General features: G+C 45.7%; 1 protein-coding gene across 47 annotated transcripts in view; it reads right to left on the bottom strand.

Moving 5' to 3' along the window:
- ATG7 (autophagy related 7) overlaps positions 1-20,952 on the bottom strand; it is a 279,358-nt gene that overhangs the window by 240,264 nt on the left and 18,142 nt on the right. For 12 of the 47 annotated variants that reach the window (XR_014822340.1, XR_014822344.1, XR_014822343.1 and 9 more), the window contains exons 2-8: positions 19,408-19,534; positions 19,043-19,215; positions 18,252-18,306; positions 10,111-10,228; positions 8,262-8,339; positions 4,632-4,748; positions 2,926-3,075 (exon numbers count right to left, since the gene is read on the bottom strand). Coding sequence is in view for 33 of the 47 variants with exons in the window: in XM_021068385.2 (XP_020924044.1) it covers positions 2,926-3,075; positions 4,632-4,748; positions 8,262-8,339; positions 10,111-10,228; positions 18,252-18,306; positions 19,043-19,202 (678 nt within the window). In the remaining 14 variants the exon portion in view is untranslated. 47 annotated transcript variants of the gene reach the window in all.

Here is a 20,952-nt window from a genome sequence, read left to right as displayed (position 1 = left end):
AGCACCCTTGCCCGGTCAGTCAGCTAGGGGAGGGGCCGCTATCAGAACCCAGAGGAGGGATAGAACAGCAGCTTTCCCAGGGGTGAGGAACCAGACAGGGGTGGGAGAGGCATGAGCCAGGTGAAGGGAGCAGAACAAAGGCATGGCTGAGGGTAGAAAGATGGGGGGAGGGGGAAGTGGGGCATTGGGAGGGCACAGTTGCAGCCACAGCACAGGCTGCATCTTGGGGAACGTCAGAAGATGAGGCTAGAAGGACAGGCAGGCACCAGGTTTCAAGAGGCCTTGAATGTGAGCTAAGTATTTTTAACTTCATCTTGAAGTCAACAGGAACCAGAGAAGCGTTTTAAGTAGAAGACCGACTCAATCCAACATATATGTTAGAAAATGCATTTGGGCAGCAGTGTGGGGCAGGGATGGGACATTCAGGACCGCAGATGGGGAGGTCTGCCAGGAGGCCAGGAGACTCTTAAGAGGCCAGCAATCTGTACAGCCTCTGGTGAGCCTTTCTAGAACAAGACAGGGCACAGATGCATGGACCAAACAGCCCAAGTGTCATCCAAATTATTTCACTGGCACTTCTCTTCCATGACTTGAATTTCCAGTTAGCTTCCACGGTCATCTCATCTCCCCTAGAAGACCTCAGATTCTGTGGGAACAGCTATAATCATATTTCATTAACTTGCGGCTCACAGGCGGTGCTCAACATACGCCCTGAGCAACGCTGGGCTTTCTTGAGATACAACTTTAACCAAGTGAAAGCTGCTATGCATGCCTTGGCAAGTGGTTGGCCTTCCGGTAAGGGTGAGGGCAAAGTCACCCAGGCTACTTCAAAAAGAGTTGTTCGGTGGTTGAAAAGTGGCTGCTGCTGAGGAAGAAAGGAAGTGGACACACACTGAGCACCTGCTGTGTGGGGCATTTTATCCACATCACACAGCCTCAGAGGAGGCAGCATTACCACCATGGAGCAGGTAGACCTGGATGAAGAAAGGCTGTGCAAATTCCCCAAGGTCACAGAGCTGCAAGGTGGCGATGGTGGGTGTCAAAGCCAGACCTGTTTGATTCCAAGTGTCAAGCAAGAACCGCCATCCCCAAGTGACATGAGAACCAAATGGAGGAAAGCACACAGGCTTTGGAATCGGACAATTTGGTTGTGTGACCTGGAGTCTCATTTTTGTCAAATAGAAAATGCAGATACTGTGTGACCCCTGCTTCATAAAGTTATTATGCCATCAGGTACGTGAAAGCTCCTTTTAAACTGTCGAGTGCTCTGCAAATGCTTATTTTGGTGCTGCTGCCCCCTGGGGAGGCCCAAGTATTCGCCACAGACAACCTGAAGTCCAGCTGCTCTGACACCCAGACTGCTTCACCCCACCTGCTGTCACAATAGCACCTCACCCTCGACTGGGCTTCAAATCATCAATGGCTGATCTCACTGCTGCTAATTTAGCTACAGTCCTGCAAACCTGCCTGGGGCAGGGTCGGGGGTGGTGTGGGGAGGATTTTAATAAAAATTTAATCCTCCGTCATCAATTTAAAAAGGGCTCATTTTGAAAAAGAAAATGCTAATGTAGTTGAGAAAAAAATTCTACTTAAAAAAAGGTACCTGGACTTCAAGCTAAGGAAGAGCCAGGGCATCAGTGACAGACCGGTCTCCTCTCAGCTCTACTCTACATGGCTAGTGAAATTCTCCCACTGGATTTCATTACTGCATAATACTCATTATCAGTGTTTTATTTTTATCTCATATGATATGGAAGTTCTTGGGCTAGGGATTGAATCTGAGCTGCAGCTGCCAGCCTATGCCAGAGCCGCAGCATTACCAGATCTGAGCTGCACCTGTGACCTACACTGCAGCTTACGGCAACAACAGATCCTTAAACCACTGAGTGAAGCAGGGATCAAACCCGCATCCTCAGGGATACTAGTCTTGGGTTCTTAACCTGCTGAGCCACAATGGGATTTTTAAGTTGCAATGTCTAATATGGTTAAGATTGCTTACTATCTAGCTCACCACATCTAAAAGACACTTACAGTACTCCTTCATTCATCCAAAATAATTTTATTGAGGGCTTGAGACAAGGGCCTGACACTACATTGACACAGATACATCAGGGTTGGTCCCTGCCCTCTGGGAGCTTACAGTCTAATGGCACAAAAGGCAACGGGGATGGGGAGTGAGTGCAGTGAGTTCAGAGGGAACATGTCCCACCTGCTACAGCATGAGAAGGCTTCACTGTGGAACAGGGTGTCAACAAGGGGAGAGAGTGTCTTAGGGTTCCCACAGGCAGTACCTGTTTCAAGAAGGCAATACAACGTGAGGACAAAGAGAGATATAGAAGAAGTTCGAGGCCTATTTGATTAAGAGGGTTGTCCAGGGACAAAAAGAGATACTTAGCTGGAGCCATGGCTTATGAGGAAATGGTGGAGGATGAGGCAGGAAGGGGGTTTGGAGGCAGAGGCAAGACACTAGGAACTCTTGATCGGTGAATGACACAGGGAACCTAAGGAGCCTGGGGGAGATCCTTGGTTCTTGGAGGAGTACAAGACGGAGGGAAGAGACTCTCACTGACCAGGAGTGAGATGACCAGGGTCTGCACTACAGAGCAGCTGCAGGAGTAAATTAAAACACAGATACAAAATGTATCAGGAAGGAAAAACTAAAGTAACTTCACCACTAACAGGAAGTCAGGAATCCAACATTACTCTGAGGTGCCACAGAGCTCAGGAAATCTGGGGGAGGAGCTGATTTGGGAACTGCTGCAGGCAGAGGAAGAGGATGAAGATGAGGAAATGTGCTGAAACCTTCTTTGGCAGGGATGGGGGGTCAAAAATCTAAATGAGATGGAATGTTGCAGTGATCTATCATAACATGAACATCAGATTGTTTTCACTGGATAACAAAATGATACTCAGAGTTTCTCTGACCTTTGTCCTTTGACTTTGGAAGAAATCACTGTAGTGTTTAAGTAAGGAAACCAGCACCGTGTTCTCATCATACTTGATTAGGAAGTAAGGAAGTGCCGGGACTCCTTCTGTTTGACAAAGATTATCATATGCACGCTCAAGGTCTTGAATCTGAAAACAGGAAACACTGAGTTATTCTCCAGACAATTACGTATCTAGTTCTGAGCTAGAAGTTAACATAAAATAAAAGGTACTTCCAAGCCAGAGGACTGGAAGTGATCGATCACACCCCTGTTAGGCTTTTGTAGCAAATAAACCAAATAACAGCACCTCATTTACATGTAACACTTTCCACCTGCATGGTGGTGTGTCTCAGAGGCAGGGGACATTTTATGGTAGAGCATGATGGTTTGCTAAGATGTCACCACAAAAGTTTAGAGTGGTATTGAAACATTTCTCTCCTATGATAACCAAGCATGAATCTACCATGGATGAATTTTACCCTGAACCTTTCTATAATCTTTAGCAGCTTTACTGGGACATGCTTACTTTACTTACCATACAATTGACTCAATTACAGTGCACAATTCAATGCTGGTTTTAGCATGTTCACAGGAATTTGCAGCCATCACCACAATAGTTTAAGAAGATTTTTGGAGTTCCCGTCGTGCTGCAGTGGTTAACGAATCCGACTAGGAACCATGAGGTTGCGGGTTCGGTCCCTGCCCTTGCTCAGTGGGTTAACGATCCGGCGCTGCCGTGAGCTGTGGTGTAGGTTGCAGACGCGGCTCGGGTCCCGAGTTGCTGTGGCTCTGGTGTAGGCCAGTGGCTACAGCTCCGATTCGACCCCTAGCCTGGGAACCTCCATATGCCGCGGGAGCGGCCCAAAGAAATAGCAAAAAGACAAAAAAAAAAAAAAAAAAAAAGAGAGAACATTTTTGTTCCCGTTAAAAGAAACCTCAAACCCCCTGGGCAGTCAATCCGAGGCCTAATCTTCTTCTCCCACTTCTATTTCTTCTTGGAGAATTAATTCCACAAAATCACAACCTTTAACTTGTCTTAGTAAATGAGTTTATTATTATTTTTTAATCAATAAGGGCTGCTCCCTGGTTTCAGAATTCAGGGCTTTAGTGTTTGGTGTGCTTCCTGAATTCAAGTCATCTTGCCACTCAATCTTTGCCTCCCCAATGATCAGAATTTTTTGGTTGGGGGCCTGTTGAGGGCTCTACCAACTTGATTATTTTCCCTGCTCTTCGAGGAACCATCTCTAATAACCTAATTATTTTTCTTAAACTGAAAAGACTAGCTCTGCATGCAGCATTCTTCACAAAGAATTTCTATAACTTGGCACAAAGGGAGGAGGAGGTCTTCTATTTGATTTCAGAGATTTCTCCCCAAAGTGTGCTGCCTCAGGATCCCCTCAATGAGTGAAGGACACGCTTGGGCAAATTTGTGCAGTCTTTCAAAATGTTTCTGTAATTCCTCCGTACCAGCTTAGCATTTTAACAGATGTCACTGAGAAGAGGGAGAAGTGTTGCATACTACTCTTCAAAACGAGCTCATAAATATGGCCTAAGTCAATCTGCTCCTAGCATTGTCTTTGGAGGATTCCACAGTGACCACCTCTCCACCCAGACAAGTGCCAATTTATCTTCAGAATGAGCTAGACAAACTACTCACGCACATTAAACCCAGTTTTACCTGCATTTTGTTTTATTGGTTAATACCTGTTTTGGTGAAAATCTTTGATCCAAGCCCACTGGCCCCTGAACAAGGGGAATACTCTCTGGAAGGCAGAGAGCAGGGGAGCAAAACCAATAGTAGAAATGATACTTCTTTAGATCCTAGAAGAAATGATATAACATATCAGATTATGTCCCATTCCCTGGAAACCCCTTGTCTACTTCCTGTCTCAATGATTAAACTGAAATGCATCCATCAATGTAACTTCCCAAAAGCTACATAAGACAGAAAAACTAATGCACCAAAGACTCAATCAGCTTGTCAGAAATTCTCATCTCCAACAGAACTCCTGATAGAATACAGAACTGCCATCTTTATCCAAAACATTTCCATACCCCACATACTAATACATCATAATAAACATAGTATACTTTATTGTTTACTTGCTAACAGAAAGTATTCAATAAGTAATTGACATTCTCACCATTTTTTAATACACAAAATTGCCCTGAGAGGTTAGCTATTATCATCCCATAGTATAGAGAGAAAACAAGCTTAGAGAGGGGTGAAAAGTCTTGAACTAAAGAAAGATACTAAGTGGCAGAGAGGAAAAGGAGAATTCTCCCTAAGGCTTTTATCCACTGCACCATGCTTATATGATGTGCCATCTGTGGGGGCACGACCTCCAAACACAGTTGATTATTCTTCATAGAATGAACTAAGCATGTTATTAAAGTGATTAAAATATGCTATTCATAACCTACACATGCCTGAGATAATGCTGTTTCCAGATATGCCATATTGGTGAAATTCAAGTCAACAATCAAGCACCTGCTGTGTACAAGGCAAAACGTGAGACAATCTGACAATAAGATGATGAATCAAACCAAGTCTGGCCCTCAGGCAGCTCACTCTGCACAGACAGAGATAAAGGAAGGGCCTGATCAGAACCCAGGAGTGTCAATAACATAAGACATTACATCTCCAGGGGTGTATGCCTGCTCCACAACCAGGGGGAAGGATGCAGGACTGCTTGTGAAGGAGCTGTAAATGCTGTTCCCACTCAGGTCGAATATTCCTGCCCCGGAATTCCTGCAGCAGGTGTGTTGAGAAGCCCTTACGGGGTAGGAGCCCATAGTTATGTGGGATTCAATGGCTTCCCCACCAGTCCGTTACCACCGACCACCCTGGCTAATGAATCTTACCAAGAATAAAGACTGGATGGTTGACTGGGGATTTTTCATCAAGATATAGCTAACATGGATTTCCCATCATGGCTCAGCGGTTAGCAGACCCAACTAGTATCCATGAGGATGCAGGTTTGGTCCCTGGCCTCACTCAGAGCGTTAAGGATCCAGCGTTGCCGTGAGCTGTGGTATAAGTCGAAGATGCAGCTTGGATCCTGCACTGCTGTGGTGTAGGCCGGCAGCTATAGATCTGATTCCACCCCTAGCCTGGAAACCTCCATATGCCATGGGTGTGGCCCTAAAAAGACAAAAAGTAAAAAGAAAAAAAAAAAACTTTTAAGAAGACATAGGTAACATACCCTTAAATTCACCCTGTTTAAGTCTACAAGAGTGGTTTTCTAGTATTCTAGCCAGGTTGTACCACCAACACCACCAATTCCAGAACATTTTCGCTGCCCCCAAAAGAAACCCCAATAGCAGAACACCCCCACCCCCATTAGTATACTAATTAGAAATACCATTCACAGAAACTCTTCATTCACCTCCTTCTTATCCCCTGAAAACCCCTTGCCTATATCCTATCCCTATGGATGTGCCTATTCTGGACTTTTCATATAAGTGGCATCACACTAGATGACTTTTTAAATATAAACTTATAAACATGTGTCCAGATGAAAAAATCTAGAGAAGTTCCTGCTGTGGCTCAGTGGTAATGAACCTGACTAGTATCCATGAGGACTCAGGTTCGATCCCTGGCCTCGTGCAGTGAGTTAAGGATTGGCATTGCCATGAGCTGTGGTGTAGGTTGCAGATGTAGCTTGGATTCTGAGTGCTGTGGCTGTGGTGTAGGCCGGCAGCTGTAGCTCCGATTTGACCCTTAGCCTGGGAACTTCCATATGCTATACATGGGACCCAAAAAAGCAAAAGAAAGGAAAAGTCTAGAAATTATAGGATCCACAGTCTTTAATTCTGCTACTCAATGATCAACTAAGAATAAATACCCTTTGACAACAGCAACACAAATTGCAAAATTCAAATTAATAAAATTGTCTGTATCTTTGAGTCCTAAAAATAGGAAAAAAGAAGGCAAAACACCTCTGGAGATTATTCTCTCTTCTTTCTACTTAAATGATTTGTCATAACTGATCTTTAGTAAAAGGGTAAACAATTCAAGGATTCGGCATTGCTGTGAGCTGTGAAGTCAAAGATGCAGCTTGGATTCTGCTGCAACAAGATGAAGGACTTCACAGTTTTTAGGAAGGATTATCAGGTCATCTTCAAAAGTCAAAAGGGTTGAATTTATTCAGGTTCTTTTCAGGATACAAAGGGTCTTGATTAAATTTAACATAAAGCTCTTTGTGTCTAAAGATTTTAAAAGAAAGAGACTTTTAATTTTTCTAAAGGCAGGCTAAGAATGCTCAGTAGAAAGGGCAACAAGGCCAGTGCATATCCTGATTCTGGGAAATGCCTTAGAACTTTAAGTGTGAGCTAATGCTGCTTCCTCATTAAAGGCATCATTGTTGATTAGATTCTAGTAACTAGAATCCTTACTACTGAAAATGTATTGGTGTTAAAGTTTAAAAAAAAAACAAATCTTTAATTAGCACTGCTTATATTCACATTAGTAGTGAGCTTACAAAATGACTCAAATTTACAGACACATTATCAATGCCAAATTATGCTTAGTAATCCCCTGAAGAATTTAAACATTTTTCTATCTCCCTACTATCACATAGAAAGCACTGTAACTTGAGAACTATGCTCCTTGCAGATTGCCCCCTGCCTCCCAGCACCCCCCCACAAGCACACATTTTTCTTTCTTTCTTTTTTTTTTTTTTTTTTTTTGTCTTTTTAGGGCTGCACCTACAGCATATAGAAGTTCCCAGGCTAGGGGTCGAATCAGAGCTGCAGCTGCCAGCCTGTATCACAGCTCACAGCAACAGCCAGATCCTTAACCACTGAGCAAGGCCAGGGATCGAACCCAAGTCCTCATGGATACTAGTCAGCTTCCTTACTGCTGAGGCACAGGAACTCCGTATTTGTCTGTCTTTAAAAAAACACACTTGTGTGGACAAGCAACATAGTGTGATCCCCTCTCAACGAGAAGCTACCTGGGGATGGCCAAGATCCCAGAGTCATCATCCCCTGTTCCCTTTGTCAATGGAACAGCAACTGAGCTCAGTACTAAATTTAACAAAGATGTTAGGAACAACGCTATTCCCAGAACCCGACTTCATCATGTCCTGAATGACCAGAGTCAGGTCACCATGTTACACAAACCATGCAACAACCACCAGCATGATCAGTAAGAACAAATTAATTCTGCATCATTGGTAAGTGACAGCACTATTGGGCCACTAACTAACTGAGCATTTACTCAACAGCCACAACTGGACTCACAGAGGGCAATGCTCCAAGGGAAGGGGAGTAGGCCGGGCTTGGTGGGGCAGTCCCGTGGCCGGGTAGCCGCCGAGTCCATGTACTTACTGCAAACGTCAAGAGGAGGAATTTGTTGAGGAGGACAGGGTTGTCAAGAGCAGCCCCTGACTTGATGGACTCCCATATCTGCCAGAAGAAAGAAACGCGTCAAGGCACTTCCCACGTTGCCAAGTTCCTCACTCTTGGGTGGCACAGCAGGCCCTGCACGATGACCCTGGGAGTAAGGGGTTGCAACTCACTCTGCCCTCTTCACAATGCCTCTCCCCCACTCCGCTCCCTGCAGAGACCTCGGGAAGTCAGAGAACCGAGGCGTCTCCTCTCAGGGGCTCTCGGCTCAGAGGAGGCAACCAGGCTGTGTTCACACCTTCAACAAACATTTCCTAATCATTGATTACATAGGCACATCGGGGCTACAGACATGAAAGACACATCCCCACCCTCAAGAAGCTTAGTCTATGAGAGAGACAGGCATGGATACTACCAGGTAGCAGATGCTAGCCTAAAGCAGGTGGAGTTCCTGGAAGGAGCAATGAACTTGGCTAAGGACGGGGGAGGGAAAAGGGCTGGGGGCAGGGGGCTGGCAGGCAGACCTGAACTACGGGCAGGGGATATCATAAACATCTTATTTGGGATTAACGTTCCCTGTAATGAAAAAAAAAAAATCAGGTTTATGAATACTCAGTAAGTATTGTGACTGGAAGCAGAAGCTGGTCCTGGCCAGCAACTACTGATGGCAAGATGTTTTAGTAACTAAGATTAGCTGCTAAACTTTGTGTCACCAAGCAAGACAAACAGTGGTGCCAATAATAGTCCCTGCCCACATATGAGTGGAAAAGGGAACTATGCAAAGAGAAGTTCCTGCTGTTGAAATAAATAATAACCTGGAAGGAGCTGGACCACAGAGGAGGCCCGCGTCTGACAAACTGAGGGAAGTGAGAACTGCTTGCGGGCGGTGGGGGGGAAGCTGAGCCCTGGACAAAGCCAGGGGTGGGAGGTGTTGTGGGTGCAGAGACCCTGCTTTTCTCCATGAGGCCTGACCCACCTCTTTGCAGATGAATTTTGAAATGTGCAGCCAAAGCAGGAGCCCAGGAGCAGTAACGCCTCAGGCCAAGGAAGGTACCCGGGGTCACAAGCTGCCTCCACCAGCAGGGACAGAAGGGACACCTTCCTCAGACGAAAGGCAGGAGACTTCCATCTCTGGCCTCAGCAGCCACGTAAATAAGCCTCTACTATTCTATAAGCCTAGAGTGAAGACCACTCAGTTAAGAGGCTGTTAGATGGGACTGGGGTAAACTGTCCCATTCGATGCCTCACACTAACTCAGACGTGAAGAAGGAAAGGAAGGACATTCCAAGCAGAGAGAACATCATGCCCCAGGGGAGAGAAGAGAACAAAAAGTGGCAAAGGAAGGAATTTTAAGTGATCTGCTGAGACTGGCTCAGGCAAGTGTGATGGGACAGAGAGGTCACGAGGGACCTTGTAAATCAGACAGAATGGCTTAGATTTAGCCCTGAGGACACTGGGGAAACTGCATGATAGCAGGACAGCACTTAGGACTAGAGAGCCTCTCCAAGGGGCACAAAGGACCAAAAATCCAAACACATTCAGACACAGAACCAGAACCCCCACCCAGAGGCCAAGCTGCTGCAAAAGGCGAACTGCAGATCAGCAGCAGGGCTTTCACACACAGCCCTGCCATCCGTTATGACTTTCGGGCCTCTCCTGAGGCAAGAGCCGGACTGCCTTCTCCCTGACCTTCCCATCAACACAGAAGCCCACAACTAAGTTTGAAAACCAACTATTCACTAGCTTCTACAACAGACTCATGCACTTAAGCAGAAGTCCCGCCCATAGGACCACAGAAAACATGACAGGTCCATCATGGTTCCCAGCTGACCTCGTTTGCTGCTTGTTCCAAAAGTAGCTTCTTATCTGCAGCCTTGAAGGCCTCGAGTGTGTTGGTGTTATACAGTGTTCCCGTAGCTGGGCAGCAGCGGGCCGGGGTTGGGGCACTCCTGGACAGGAGAGATGTAGTTAACAGGCACATCTGGTACTCAGAGAGCCAGGAAGTGACAAACCAGACGACAGTAGGAGACAAAGGACAGCACTCTGCAGGGCAAATATAAAACTGATTTGCATTTCTTTGGGACAAGATGAGTATCATTGCCTAGGGAGTAAAAACAGGCCCCAAATGCTTCTCCAACCCCCTTCCCCTAATCTCTCAGCATGCTGTTCTTCCACCCACCCCAAATATAAATTCTTTCTTATTTTTAAAATTCATTCCCATCTTTAATCTGAAGGGGAAACATTACTTATTGAGTTCCTACTGTGCCAAGAACTGTACAAAGTTTGAATTCTCCTGAGAGTCTATTCTCTGACTTAAAGAACCTGTTGCAAACCCTCCTCTTCCAGGAAGCCATCCAGCCCCTCTTTCCCTGGCAATGAGCATAATTTGTAAGGGTTTCCAGACCAGCAGTCTCATACCCACACAGATGACAGCAAGCTCCCCGAGGGCAGGGAACACGCCTCCCTCCTCTGACTGCACCTTGACCTCACCCGGCACAAACAGGCTCTGCACAAGGCCAAGGGGCATCTGATCCATGCCAAGTGATGTGCTGCACCTGGGCCACCTATCAGTCTGTCATACCACATGTGGGTCACATTCTGCACTGTCCCTGAAGGCCTCAGAGTGACCATGGTCAGGAGAGAAGGATGAGATGATCCTGAACACAAACTCAGATGTGGCAAAGTCTGGTCTTGTCTGAAATGATTAACCTGTGTCTCAGAGTTTCCAGGTGCTAAATGAAAACAGTACTCATTTCATTAGTAGCTGAATGCTGTGGTTACAACTGCTGCAGAGTCTGCATTTTTACTGATGACACAGATGGTAGCTGTATGGTTTAAAAGATGCAGCGTTTCTCCCTTTGGAGCCTGAGTAAAATTGGGTTTGGGGGCTGCAAGGAGAGATCTAAACCTAGAACAAGGGTGGAGGGATGCAATGGGTGCAAGAGGCGGTGGGGTGCCCTCTGTATGGCTCAAATGCCAAGTCCTGGGAGAGAAGCAACTTGCAAAGGCCAAACAGAGCCTTCCTTTGGGAGCTGATGAGTCAGTAAACCCTGGGTTGTTTGGCCCCACTCAACTCCAATAAAAGCACTCTTCATCTAGGTGAGGAGGACATGAAGGACAGTCTTAAAGAGAAAAAGAAATCACAAAGGGACAAGATTAAGCCCAGGGGGGAGAAGGAAGCAGAGCAGTTGGTAAACTAGGCCCCGTACATTCACCCTGGCTTTATGAGATGACTGCCAAGATGGAAGGAAGGATGCTATGATCCAGTTCGGTACCCTCCCTCCTAGCATCCAAATGTCCCAGGTGTGCAAAGGCCATGCCAAAGGCTTGCTCTAGGTGCAGAGGAAACCACAGCACAAGGACTCAAGGGGCTGCCAGGATGGCTACACTTCTAGGACATCAACCCCCCTCTCCACCCCATGAGTTAATAAATGAGGACAAGCTGCACTTCAAAGGAGAAGCATTTTTCATGACTAAAATCCTACCAGGGGAGGTGGCCAGGAAAAAGAATTTAGAAAGTGATAATGAGAGGGAAACCATTCTAGTAGTTTCTCAAGGGTTCAAGTTCCACTCATTCCACAAAGAGGTGGCTCAGATGAGGGCTGGAAAGAGCCCTAGACATGGAAACAAGAGAATTTAGTCCAAATCCTGGGCCTGGACATTAACAAGTTTAGTCTCCTATGACTCCATTTACATTTGGCTCTAGAAAAGCCAAACCCACAGAGACAGAAAGTAGACTGGGGGTGGCCTAGTGCTGGAGAAAGGGGGAGGGGAGGAGTGGAGAGTGAGGGGTAACGGGTACTGGGCTTCTCTTTGGGGTGATGAAAATGTTCTGAATATAGTGGTGGTGGTCACTTAACCTCATGAATATGCTAAAAACTGCTGAAATGTCCATTTTAAACAGGACAATGTTATGGTATGTAAAATATATCTCAATTACGCTATTTTAAAAAACTAGAATTAGGAGTTCCCACCATGGTGCAGTGGGTTAAGAATTTGACTGCAGCAGCTTGGGTAACCTTGGAGGTGTGCATTCAATCCCTGGCCCAGTACAGTGGGTTAAAAGACCTGGCGTTGCTGCAGCTGCAGCATAAGTTGCAGCCATGGCTCAGAATCAGTCCCTGACTGAGGAATTTCCATATGCCAAGGGTGTGGCCATAAAATAAAAAACAACCAAAATTAGAAACCTTCCTCATACTCCAAAGCCAAGCGTGAACTCTAAAAGATGTACACACTTACCTGGTGAAGAGCGCAGCCCACAAAGGCCTGAAGCCCGGGCTTCCTTAGGGATGTGACCTCCGACACCTGGCCTTAGCTCTTCCCAGTCTCGCTGTGATTACTCAGGAACGCACCACGGCTATTTTGTAATCTCCCGGCCAAAGGCAGGCATGTGGTCAGAGCACAGGCAGTGGAGATGGCCGGGATGGAATAAATCCCCCAGGACAGAGGTGAGTTTTTACACCCCGAGAAATCTTTGCTAAGACTGCAGAGCACTGCATGCCCGAGGGGAACTTCGGGAATCTAATGTGTCCCACTCAGTCAGGGGCACAATGCATTATCTCCTGCTTTCTGCAGCAATCTCTGGGAGTATGTGTTTATCCCAGCTGCTAACAGAGTCCACTGCCATCTTTCCACCAACCACACCACATGCCATTTTGCCAGCCAGGCCCGTAGACTGCTTGTAATTGACTCTAACAACTATCCGAGCAACTAGTACCAGTCAGACTGAGTTAGGTACTAGCAAGACAGCAGAGAATAAGGGCCTGTGCCCTGCACAGGTGACTTTGCAAACAAGACTTCTTTAAGTTATTGTTTAAGCTACTGTTTAAGTTATTGAGGGCAGGGTTAGGCCTTCCATTTTTCTTAAGTCCAACTTGAGGCTTAGAAAAGAAAGTGTTCCCATTGTGGCTCAGCAAGTTAAGGACCCAATGTTGTCTCTGTGAGGACTTGAGTTCAAATCCTGCCTCGCTCAGTGGGATAAGGATCTGGCGTTGCCGCAAACTCTGGTGTAGGTTACAGACGAGGCTCAGATCTGGTGCTGCAGATTCGACCCCTAGCTCAGGAACTTCCACATGCTGTAGGTACAGTCTTTTTAAGGGCCACACCCACAGCATATGGAGGTTCCCAGGCTAGGGGCTGACTTGGAGCTTTAGCCACTGGCCTACACCACAGCCACAGCAACACCAAATCTTTAATCCACTGAGTGAGGCCAGGAATCAAACCCACATCCTCATGGATCACAGCTGAGTTCACTGAGCCACAAAGGGAGCTCCAAGAAGAACATTTCTTATGATTAAATAGGTAAATCTTTCTCAAAACAAAGGGTTTTATTATTGTTGTTGTCTTTTTAGAGCCATACCCATGGCATATGGAAGTTCCCAGAACTGGAGCTGAAGCTGCAGGCCTACGCCACAAACACAGCCACACAGGATCCAAGCTGCGTCTGCGGCCTACACCACAGCTCACAGCAGTGCCAGATCCTTAACCCACTGAGCAAGGTCAGGGATCGAACCTGTGTCCTCATGGATGCTAGTCAGATTCGTCTCCGCTGAGCCAGGATGAGAACGCCCAGAATTTTTTTTTTTTTTAAATGGCTGCACCTGAGGCATATGGAAGTTCCCAGGCCAGCAACTGAATCTGAGCCATAGCTGCAACCTGCCATAGCTGCAGCAACGCTGGATCCTTTAACCCATTGAACTAGGCAGGGGATCAAACTCAAGCCTCCACTGTGACCCAAGCTGCTGCGGTAGGATTCTTTTTTTTTTTTTGCTTTTTAGGAATATGGTTCCCAGGCTAGGAGTTGAGTTGGAGCTACAGCTGCCAGCCTTTGTTATAGCCATAGCAACACGGGATCTGAGCCAAGTCTGTGACCTACACCACAGCTCATGGAAATGCCAGTTCCTTAACCCACTGAGTAAGGCCAGGGATCAAACTCGCAACCTCATGGGTCCTAGTCAGATTCGTTTCCACTGAGCCACGACAGGAATTCCTGCAGTTGGATTCTTAACCCACTGTGCCACATCGAGAACTCCTATTTTTCTCTTCTTAAACAAATAATTCCTTTTACTTTATTTTTGGCCACACCTGTAGCACCTGGAAGTTCCCTGGCCGGGGAATTGAACCCACACTATAGTTGCAACATGCACCACAGATACGGCAACAATGGATCCTTAATCCCCCAAGCTACGTAGAACTTTCAAATAAATAATCTTCTGATGCTTGTAGCTCAACACCTCATCTCCCAGTCTTTCCTGAAAGAAAGGTGAGGCCTTGAGCTCTCCCTGATGGAATCTGAGCAGGGTGATGCATGGCCCCAGCAGGGAGGAACCTTTAAGAAAGTGGGTATATCTCTCCCTATTTTCACTCTGGTTCTCTTCTGCCTTCTAGTTCTTGCTACCCGAAGATGACAATTCAGTTTTCAGTAGCACATAAAGGCAAACCATCCAGGATGGTGGCGCCATAAGAGGGAAGGAGACTGGACTCCTACCCTGGACAATTAAGTGGTCAAGAAACAGACTCTCTCTGTGTCTAGGCCATTACATTTTGCAGTCAGCTCAGCAGTACACCCCACCCTAAGATAGCCCCTTCCAGGGCAAGACAGTTGGTGACTGACAAAATGCAACTTGACTGATGATGCACCGGATACAATGCAGAGAACAGGATGCTGTGGTGCTAATTGCTGGCAGAGATCCAGCAGGCATCCAAGACTCAGAGGAAAGGGGATTTCTCTGATGCTGTGCAAAGTTGAGCTTTATTTCGCAGCTATACATGCACACTAGGCTGTTAGCTCTACGACTGTACCTTAGTCTTCTGTTTGCCCAGTGCCCAGCACATTCTATCATCAAGACACAGAGGAAGCAATCCGTAAGTGTGCCTGAAATAACCATTACCTCGCCACACTTCTTCCAGCACCCCATGCATTGTAATGCCAATACTTGTCTCTTACCTCCACCCAGAACTCCTTCAGAGCACCCTATTTCCTAAGTCTTTGTATTCCTAACATCTACACATCCTGCACTTAAGAAGCATTTGGTGTTTGATGAACAAATTCATAAAGATTTTCCCTACAAACCCATGCAGATGTTCCACAATAAAGGCAAAGAGAGAACAGTAAGAATGAAAATAACCTAAATACAAAGGCCTCGTTTCTCCTGAGGTGCTCCAAGTGCTTTCATTAAACTGCCCAACTGTCTTAGTCCACCCTGGCTAAGGCACCACCACAGACTGAGTGGCTGCTAAACAACACATATTTATTTCTCACAGCTCAGAAAGCTAGAAGTCCAAGATCAAGGGGCCAGCGGGGTTGGGTTCTGGTGAAGGCCCCCTTCCGGTTGCAGACAGCCCACCTCCAGCTGTGTCTTCACAGGGTGGAAGGGGCAAGCTGGCCCTCCAGGGCCTCTGTTATAAGGGCACTAATCCCACTGATGAGGGCTCTCCTGCAGGCTCTTGGCTCCTCCCAAAGCCCTACCTTCTAATGAGATGACCTTGGGCACTGCGTTTTCAACAAATGAGCTTTTCAAGGACACAAATGTTCAGGCTACAGCCCTAACCATCCTAAGAAAAAGGCACTCTGAATCACGAACTTTTAAAAATAGGAAGAACATTAGAAGCTGAGAGAGAAGAGGAAACTGAACCTGAAAAAATGAACTTATTCCAGATAATAATTATCTGGCTGCAGACACAGGGGTTTTTTTGGTTTGTTTTTTTGTTTTTGCTTTTTAGGGCCACACCTGTGGCACATGGAAGTTCCCAGGCTAGGGGTCAAATCGTAGCTGCAGCCACTGGCCTATGCAACAGCCACAGTAACACCAGATCCAAGCCACGTCTGTGACCTACACCACAGCTCATCACAACACTGGATCCTTTAAGCCAGTGAGCGAGGCCAGGGATCGAAAGTGCATCTTCATGGATACTAGTTGGGTTCATAACCCACTGAGCCACAGTGGAAACTCCCCACATGTCTTATTGCTCATCTCCCCTCACACACTGTGAGTACGCAACAGCAAAATGAAAAACCGTGACCAGGAAAATAGGGCAGTTGGTGCGAAAGCCACAGCTACAGGATCATAGATTTTCTTATCTCCTTCAACTAAAACCTGGATTGCTAAGGCTTAAGATGCTTGGATTTTGCAACCAGATCAAATGTAACTTCTGTGAACTGCCTTCTTCTATAATTAATTGTGCCAAAGAATAAAACTACTGAAACTCAAAAAGTACTAACTTTGGTCTAGTGTCAGGAGCAGACAGGAGGGAGGCTAGCTTGCAAAGAATGCTGGACTCAGATTATGCTAAAATTCCAGTGCTGATATTCCCCCATTTACTGGATCCAGATAATTTAAGGCTGTACATTGAATGTATTTTCCTCATTATCTTGTAATTGCTCCAGAAGTAGGTTAGCCTTTGCCAACACAGAAGAGAGATAACTAGGACTTCATTTGTTTTGACAGCAATCACGAGGAATTTATTATGGCACAAGAGCGCCCTGAAGGGAATAAGAAATGCCAACACATACCTTTTAAAGATATAAAAACTAACATCATTTTTGACTGATGTTATGCAATTCAATTTCACAATTTGATTGCAAAAGATAAATAAAATACGTTGACTTCTGGAGAGATTTTTTTTTTTTTAATTCTACAGAGACTTTATTTGAAATACCGTAACCTTTGACTACTACCACTTTCCAGAGCCAGGCAGCCCTTACAAACCCCTCTTGGCTTTCTCCAGACCCCTCACCCTGAAAGGGCTAACAAAGGAGAGAGCAGAAAAAGTTGCCCTCCCTCCCTGTAGCCTTGAACCCTCCAATTTCTGGTTATTGTAAAGCCTCTTGACCTGGTTTGTGCTCCACTTTTGTGAAGAATATAGTTTTTCGAACAACCCAATCAATAATTCCAGGGACTTTAACATTGAACTCTGACCTTTCTGCTTCTAACGTTACTGACCCTCTCTTGCCCTCCTAAAAACATCTCCTTCTTTGGTTTCTGAAACTCTTTTCTGGTTCTTCTCTGACGAGTCTCTGCAGAGTTGTGTCTCCCTGCCCCCATCAGGTCCCATCACTGTTCTGGTCCTTTTTTCACCTTGGGCCTGAGTCTCTCCCTCTCTTATACCCTCAGGCTCTCCTCTTCATGGACAACCCTCCCTCATGGACACCAGTGCCTCCTGGTCATCTCCACTGCTGTCATTTCAAACTCAACATGTTCTAACCAAACCTACCTTCTCCCCAAAGTGCATCCCTCTCCTGGCTTCTCAGTTGCTCTAAAGACAACAAAAGCCCCCAGCTTCTCAGACTGCAACCTCAGAAATACAATTTACCATTCTCTCACTCTCGCCTCCTAAATTTAGCCCCATGTGACCTTGGGGATGTCATTCTACCTTTTAACTCATGGTTTCCTATCTGTAAAAGAGAGAAAAAGCACACCTGGCAGGTCAAAAGGATTATGTGTGGAAAATACTCAGCTAATTAAGTCAATAAATGTCTCTCTTCTCTCTAGCAACTCCCCATGGCCTCCGATTAGATTAAAAAAAAAACAAAAACAAAACAAAACCAAAAAACTCTTTGAGGGCGTATATCATGTTTCTTCGTATATCTCTACAATGCCTTGCACAGTGACTTGTATACGGAAGTTGCCTGATAAATGTTCATCGATGCCTATGGATAAGCAACTAAAGGAGTAAGTCAAGGGTAACAATAAAGAATCTCAAATATTAACTATAATAAGAGCCAGGAGGAATGTAATCTAAACTCAATAGATCCAATGTACTTGGCACCTAACAGGCTCTGCAATTTCTGCTGAAAAAAGTGAACCAGATAATCCTAAGCATCTCGCTTTGTCTGTGCCACAGGAGATGCCAGACAATCAGGACAGGACAGAAGTTTCCACAATTCCCCTGTGGTCCACCTACAATGAAAGTTATGAATGCAAAAAACAAAAAGTGTTCTTTATTTTAGATTTTGAGCAAAATAATACTCACATGTCAAAAGCACTGAACTCCAAGGTTAAACGAGCTGGCAGCCCAGCGGAATCACCTGGACAGAAGGAGAATCATGTTCAGTTGTAAGGCAATAAAAGTAGCAGTTATAATAAAGATGTGTGTGAATAGTTTTGTTGTTTTTGTTGAGCCCAAAGTGCCCCATCCAATTCCTGGTTATCCAAATAAAACAGGGACTTAGCAGAAGAGGACAGCTTTTGTGATGTCAAGGAATTTGCCAAGAATATAAAAAAAAAAAGGTTCACTGGAAAAAAGATTTCCAATTCTCTCCCCCAGCATTAGCAAGTAATCAGTATTAAATCTTTCTTTTTTTTTTTTTGCTTTTAGGGCTGTACCCAAGGGATATATAAAGGTTCCCAGGTCAGGGGTTAAATTGGAGCTGTAGCTGCAGGCCTACATCACAGCCACAGCAACACAGGGTCCAAGCCGCATCTGCAACCTACACAACAGCCGGATCCTTAACCCACTCAGCGAGGCCAGGGATCAAACCCGCAACCTCATGGTTCATAGTCAGATTAATTTCCCCTGTGCCGCAACAGGAACTCCAGTATTAATTTTTTAGATTAATAAATTGGGTTCTCCTTTTCTTTTCCCAATAAGAGAAAAGAAAGATGTGAAAGTGAACTTGGGTCAAAAGTCAGGAAGAAAAATAGAAACTAGTCAACAGCATTAATTATAAAAGTTAAGGATATCCTTTCTAGAGGAAAGCTGACCCCAACCTGGGCAGAGAAGGTAACAGAAGATGATGGAAGATGGAGTTCCCCATCGCCTACCATTGTAATAATAACCCTTAATGTTCTTGGGAGCTTCATCCAGCCGATACTCATTCAGCTTCTTCTGGGTCAACTCATGCCAGAATCCCACATCCAAGGCGCTGCTGAAGGGGGCAAACTGCAACTTGCAGAGTGCAGGATCCCCCATAGCTGCTGCCATTATTTATTGCCTGCTAAAAATAAAACAGAACACAGCCACATTGCACAAAACATGGTGAAAAAGGACATGTGCGGGTATGCTTAATCAGAACAGACAAACGAAAGGTAATGAGAACCAGAGGGGCCACCTGAAGACACAACCTTGGGAGTGAAGCGGAGGCGTCTGGCTATTTTGTCAAATGCAGCCTCCTCATGACACAACTGACCTTCCCAGCCTTCGCCTCCACGCCTCTTCCTTTCTTGTACAAGCCAGTCTGACGGGCACACTAGTGCAAGTCCTCCGACACAGTCACAGTCTCAGATGTTGCCGCCATCCCATGTGACCCTAGAGAACTTTACAAGCAAAAAACCCAAGTCCAGTTGGTTAGCAACATAGCAATGCAAACTGTCAGGGTTCCGAGGGAGGCAGCACCTGAGCACCCCAGCGGAGAAGGATGAAGACTTCCCCCCCTCAATCACAGAACCACGATTTCTTTGAAATCTCACCTTTTACCTTTCAAATGCAGAAAATCTGCACTTGACTCTACCATATGCATTTTAATATTCCATTGCTCCCCTCAAATCTTCAAATAAACATGTCCATCCCGGTGATCAGGCATGTGTATACCGTAATCCCCATACCCCCTGCACACTCTCAGGGGTACCAAGACCCTAGGGGGAAAAGACCACACAGGAGGGAGCTGGCACTTCCAAGAAGCGTGAGCTGATGAAGTCGCTTCACTTTCCATCCTGTCCAACTGCCCCCAGATGACTATTTCTGCAGTAGAGCATATGAACGGGCATACTCGTGAGATAAATTTAAAGAGACAAGTCGCATCTATTCAGAGAGGTTTCATGTGAGTTTTGTGCCAAGATCATTAAATATGTTTCACTTTTCTAAACTTGTTAGATATTAGCATTGGAGACAGGGAGCCTTGGTCTGATAGAACAATATGGTACAGTGCAAAGTTAGTAATACATAAACGTGCTGAAAATCAAGAAAGAGGAGCTGAGTGTGGGGCAGAGCAGGGCGGAAGGCTCTGTGAAGGTGACCTTAAAACCCTGCACTGCCTCAGTGTAGATTTGTGGTGTCGTGTATCAGACAGTGCTTGACCCCGTGTTTTCAAACTCTCGCCACCTGGAGGACTTATTTAAAAAAGAAGATGTGTGGGGGCTCCTCATGCTGGGGTATGCGAGAGAAAGGATGGTGAGGGTGGCCAGGCCTAGTGCCCCAGGTGATTTGGATTCAAGTTTGGCGCCATTTTGAAGCCTTCAGACACTCTTACTTTTGAAGCTCCCACCTCTAAATTATGTCAAACATACTGAAATGCATCCTTGTGTCATTTTTAAATAATTTCTGCCTTTTGTTCAAAAGGTTCTTTATAACTTTGCACTCTCAGAATGTTCACCTTTGCTCAGGTCATTCCTATACTCACAGGCCCCACAAAGTTTGTAGATCCTATGCACTGTGGCTTCAGCAGCATTGGAGAAAGAGACCCTCACAAAGGTAAGCTGGGGCCCACAAACTTTGAGAAATGCCAGTCTAGAACCCCCCTAACAGCCTCCTGCTTAGTTCTCCAGGCCTCCAACCGCTCCTTTCTCTTTTTCTCAACACAGCTAACATGTTCCTTCTGTTGGTTTTTGAATGTTTCCATGCTCAGCCCAATCCTTAGTCTACAGGCTTTCCACAAAACAAAATTTTTCATTTTCTATATCCGTTTCCATCTATAAGCCAATGAATTCCAGGACTGTACTTCTAGTGCTAGCCTCCA

The sequence above is a fragment of the Sus scrofa genome, chromosome 13 (assembly GCF_054392235.1).
Source record: "Sus scrofa isolate SSC_HxYL_T2T_F1_AM1 chromosome 13, Sscrofa_HxYL_maternal_Yorkshire_Landrace_v2.0, whole genome shotgun sequence".
Classification (NCBI taxonomy): Eukaryota; Metazoa; Chordata; class Mammalia; order Artiodactyla; family Suidae; genus Sus; species Sus scrofa.
Note: the sequence above shows the minus strand (reverse complement) of the source record. Positions and strands in the feature narration are given on the sequence as shown.